General features: G+C 36.1%; 1 protein-coding gene across 1 annotated transcript in view; it reads right to left on the bottom strand.

Moving 5' to 3' along the window:
* Positions 1 to 851: 851 nt before the first annotated feature.
* HENMT1 (HEN1 methyltransferase homolog 1 (Arabidopsis)) overlaps positions 852 to 5,599 on the bottom strand; it is a 7,696-nt gene continuing 2,948 nt past the window's right edge. Inside the window, exons 4-7 of the mRNA XM_010134424.1 lie at positions 5,482 to 5,590; positions 4,900 to 5,082; positions 3,112 to 3,289; positions 852 to 1,250 (exon numbers count right to left, since the gene is read on the bottom strand). Of these exons, the coding sequence (XP_010132726.1) occupies positions 852 to 1,250; positions 3,112 to 3,289; positions 4,900 to 5,082; positions 5,482 to 5,590 (869 nt within the window). The remainder of the gene's footprint in view (positions 1,251 to 3,111; positions 3,290 to 4,899; positions 5,083 to 5,481; positions 5,591 to 5,599) is intronic.

The raw sequence follows: 5,599 nt of genomic DNA, 5'->3' as shown, positions 1-5,599 counted from the left end.
CATCTACATGTACCATTCAGCTCCCCTTAAGAAACCAGCCAAGCCAGTAAAGCTCTGCTGCCTCTAACACCTCTGCTCTTTATTTCTGCTACAAAAGACTTTTTGGACAACAGCTGCATGTGAAAACACACCGGGGCCAGGCTAGCACTCACAATGACAGATTTTTATATTTTTTGTTTTCAAAAATAGAATAGTCAAAGATACCAGTTTCAAATTAATTAAATTCAGCTTCTGGAAGGTTACAGGATGCAAATTATTTCCCAAGCAGCACTTATCAAAAACTGGATAAAATAAGGCTAAATCTACTTCTTTTTCTTCCCCAACCTACATCCAACATCATGGCACTCTTCTCGCAGATCAAATTTACTGAGCTTTGCATGTCTGTGGCATACTCCAATTTAACTGGAAAAATACTTAAGTTTTCACAAAGGCTGAGTATGTGCTCATCTTGAAAAAGGCATCTAAAATTTTATTCTACTAAGAATGAACTTGCCTTAAACCTATGTCTGTCTCATATTATTCAGCACAGCAACATAGTTCTGTGTTATCGTCAACTATCCTTGGAATTAACAAAAGATTACCAAAAATCTAGTCAAGACAGAAAACAAACAAATACTTAAAATTTTTCGTCACGGGGATTATTTCCTTTTAGCCTCTGATACCCCAAAACTCTACAAGTTAGTGCAATCTTTGTCAGATGCACTCTTCTTCACTGAGAAAGGTGCTGATGGGTAAAATACTTGAAGGTTTAGAAGAGATTTTGTGGTTCTAGTTAGCACACAGAACACTTGACAGCTACTAAAAAAATGCTTCCATTACTTTAACTGAACTTGGTATGACAAATCTCTGATCTAATGATTTTCATGTTCAGTATTGAACATCACAGCGGAACCATCACTGCTCAGTGTGACCTTGCCAGCAATAAGCTTGCGTAACTTCTCAAAGGTACCACAAAGTTGATTCACTTTGGGAAAAGAAAAAATTGTTCTAAGAGGTATATAAATCACATTTCCATTGACATATGGTTCCGTGCTTTTTTCAACATCCAGGTTTCCAAGATCTTCTGAATTCACTGAAGGTTGGAATTCAGATTTCCTCTCAGTAGGATCATCGTTATACTTTTCATGTTCTAACATTAAACGGTCCAGCAGACTTTGCTTAATGATTTGTGCTGTGAAAACAACTTCACTGATCACTGCATTCTGCAGGTACTTCTCATCTTTAAGACTTGGATACACTGCTTTGAAGACCTTTACAACATACAAAAACACACAGAATTTTTGTCATTATCATAGACTCGGATTTTAACATTTGCTTGTCAAAAAGAGCTTCTAAAATGTGGACATAATTTTTTATTTGATCCTGTTTTGCTTACTACTTTGAACATTTTCAGATAACAGAAAAACTAGACAATATGATGGGATTTTATGTATTACAACTACAGTGGCAATCAGGTAAATTAACAGAACTTAAAAAAAAAATCAGGCTTGTATCTGCAAGCTATCCTCATAGATCACACGAGGTGAAGCCCTGCAATTGTTTATTTCTTTTTAATCATTCTCCTACTTTCCACACTGCCCATCGTGAGGGTCCAGTTACAGTTCCACAGCTACAGAGATTCTAAACTACTTCTGAACTGTCATGTGGAAACCAGGACTGCAGCTATGTCTTTCATTCTGTTTTCAGACTAAAACATTAAATGTGCTCTCACAGATGCAGAAAATGCTAAAAAATAAACTGTGATAGCAAAATCTCTGAACTTGCACACAGACCTATATTCCATGGCAAATAAGGGAACTAGGCGGGCAATCTCATTCCCACTAGTACGCTAGGAAGTGCTTTATACCATCACACTGCCACTGAAGTTCCACAGTCTAACTATTTCTTCTTACTTTCTGATTACATCTTGAAACGTTGATTTATTCCCATAAATTAGTTACATAATAAAATAAATATTGATTTGATAGTCCAGGTTTGATAAGAAACACATGAGATATAACACTCTTGTTTAAACTCAAAGGTTACTGATGTCAAAACTCCCTCCATAATGGCCATGTAACGGAAGATATTTAAAGCAATTTCTAGTATATGTCAGTCACTGAGATGCATTTCCAAGTTTGTTGAGCATTGAAGAGCACTTCACGATTCTATTAAGGGCAGCTGATGACAGGTGAAATTTCAAATGCATAGAATGTCTTTATGGCTTGGAAACTACAAAAGACATTCCCATAACATCACTTAACATCTCACTGCAGGTCATAAGTCACTTGAAGAGATTTTTTTTTCTTAAATAAACAAGTGAAATATTGGAATATGTTCACTGAAACAAATAATTTAAGGCCTCATAAGGTTAGAAAATAAAACCCAACAACAAATATATTTCTCATTATTACTTCATGTTATCTCTGGAAAAAAAAGTGCTTTGATTTATACCATATGGCATTTGGATGCATTAGGCTTTGTCAGTGTGACAAACTGCACATACAGGGGAGCACTTTACAAAAATGTTATCTGAAGTGAAAGCCATTTAGTGATAAAAACCAAAAAGGTTTGATGTGCATCCCTGAAGAATGCGGTACTTGGCAAGATCTCATGCTTCTGCAAATGCAGATCTTGCTACCTGAAAACATCAAGATTAAGGTGTAACATCAAACCACACAAAACGGGTCCTGTCAATCCAATCTCAGGGAAATGCCTTCCAATAATATATTTGACAAGACTATACAGTTCTTCAAAACAGACACTCTGTTAGAAATGCTTTTTGATGCCAACAATGACATGATGAAAGAAATGAATGATTAGAAGAACAATTATAAAAATAGTGCCACCATATGCCTGGCAGGAAGGAGAATTTTCATTCTAAGAATAACAGCCTGTTAAATTAAGAATTATTATCAACATTGCTATTTAGCAAATAACCTAAAAGTTGAAGGCCTTTGTACAAGCAGAAACACAAATCATGAACTTAAGACTCTTTTGATCTGATGGTGTGTGTTAATCAGAGCTAAGACTGGATAGCAATAGAAGACCATAGTATGAACAGCTTCACAGGCAGGTCATAGAACATTTTACTCTTTATTCATCCCCCAAAAGGAAGAAAATAATGCTTACCGTTTTGTACACTGCCTCAGTGGACTTCTCAGACTGAGCAAATTCACTGGTTTGAGGATATTTTCTAACAAACACACCTATTTGGGTACAAAACCCAACATTCTCCATTCCTGTTGGTGGGTGTCCCACACCAGTAAATTCCACTGAGTAATCATAGCATCTAGCAGTCTCTAGAGCCCTAAGAAAGACAAATTATTCCTGTAATACTAAATATTTATCTTTTCATGTAATAAAGATGCAAGCTCTAACAGAAGCAAGACCCTGAGCCTGTGAATGCTTGAGCATAATTTCTCTAATAATACTCACATGCCTAAATATAAGCACTGTCCAAATTTGCTGAATCAGAGCTGTAATCACATCCCTACCACAGTCTGGACTCAGACTAGTATCAGCCATTTAGGCAACCAAACAGTACTGTTATTTTAGAAATATCTGCAGAGAATATCCACAGTTGCTTACTCACTGTCTTAAATGCATTGGAAGTGAGCTAAAACCTACCAATTTTAGAAAACAAAATCATTTGAGAAGGACTCATAATAAACATGCACACCCCAAAACCACAAGAGACCAGTCAATAGGGAAAAAAAAAAAAAAGTGAGGCTTGTTGTAAATGTAAGAGAAGTATATTTGCAAGACTAAAGTCTACCTAATCAAGGTTACAACAATGGACACGATATCTAAATGAAAAACAATTTTGTAGTGTTTCTAACAATCTGTGTTAAAAAGGTGATGGGTCAGGGAACTAAAATGGCACTACCAACCTGCATCATTGTCCATGAAATAAGTAGTAAACTAAATTACTATCACTTCATGTATTTTAGAGAATATTGCAATACTTATATTTCACAACACAAAGACTCTCTCATGTTTGTGTCTCAAAAAATACCACTCCTTCAGCAATATCAATATTTTCAATTCACATATATCCAAAAGCAAAATCTAAATTTACTTTAAGACATCAAAATGGTCTCTAAGGTATTCATCCTTTAGATAATAATGCAGGCAGGTTTTACTATCCTTATTTAGGGAAAAACATATGTTTCAATCTTTGAAAAACTATGTACTTGAAAATCGCTGCATACTTTAAAGTCTATGGCAGAAGCAACCTAATTTAAGGGCCATATTTTCCAACATACAATTTCTGACTACGAGTTGGATAATGAGGTATGGCATCCTTTACTGTACCACATATTTTCTTCCACAACTGCCTGACAGGTCAATGTTATCACAGGATATACATCCCACTCCCTCTCTATTTTGTTACATCTACTGATACTAGAATAAGACACATCTCATGCAACACTATCACGTGCATATATTTTGTATAAAATCTTTAATTGTACTATGATCCACTAAACTACCCTTAACTTTACTCAACGTGCTCTGCTACTGTGATTATTTGATAAATCTGCTTGCGTACTCTTACAGAAAGGTCTGGGCCTATTGAGTGCTCTGATTACACACCATACATAGTGAGCACACTGAGGTTTTTATGCAGCATTTCTATAGCAGGGTATTATTATATGAAAAGGTTAATTAATACTTTACACTTCAAATGCATTAATTGTAATAAAGATACACAAAAAGAAAAGTTAACAACCATAATAAAAAGCAAAACCCACAGAGTGTGCTTAACTATTCATAACAGCAAAGAAGTATTTCACCAGAGCAGCAGGTGTGAAACTCCACTGACACCGAACCACAAACCATTCTGAAAGCGTATAGCTGTTTCTTTCTCACATTACTGAATGCTCAAAGCTGTCCGCACATGACGCTCAGTAAACTTACCAACTTTGAAACTGCGCTCTGGTCCACTCAAATTTGTGGTCTGGATGCCTGAGTAATTTTACTCTTGGAAACAAGGGGTTAAATTCAGAATTTGGAGTACTGATCACGACTATGCTTGGAGCCATGAAACCAAACACCACTTCAGGAAACTTCTTGAGTTCTGGTTCTTCCAGGTGCTCTATTCTGTAAAGGATAAGTTTACGTATGTCTTTAAAGACATCCTATTATATTTTATTCTTAACCACCAGTCATAACACCCCCAAACCTGTATCTGTACCTTGTAATTTTAAGCCTAGCTCTGCAACATTAGCACTAGCACTGTGTCTGAGTGGCAGCTTAGAGGTTTTTTCCCGAGCAAATTTCTGCTTGCATGTTGTACTTTTTCATCAATAACCTTTTCCGCCATACACTAGCACCACTTGAAATTCTTAGTATGGTTAATTTCAGCACGAGTTAGAAGATGCCACATTCTGCTACTCTTCTGAGTGAAAGGTTTGATCAAGTCTGTCTAGAGAATGGACAAAATTCCAAACTGAACCCTAATGAACTTAGAAAAATGCAGTACATTGGCCTAATACTCACAGTTCAATACAGGTTACCAAGTCAAAATCAAGCATGGAGGGATCCTTATAGGCAACTGAACCGTGATGCAAGGTAATGGTTAGAGATCTCTCAGACGGCTGCAAATAATAAGAAGGAA

Source organism: Buceros rhinoceros, unplaced genomic scaffold, assembly GCF_000710305.1.
Source record: "Buceros rhinoceros silvestris isolate BGI_N320 unplaced genomic scaffold, ASM71030v1 scaffold44394, whole genome shotgun sequence".
Classification (NCBI taxonomy): Eukaryota; Metazoa; Chordata; class Aves; order Bucerotiformes; family Bucerotidae; genus Buceros; species Buceros rhinoceros.
Note: the sequence above shows the minus strand (reverse complement) of the source record. Positions and strands in the feature narration are given on the sequence as shown.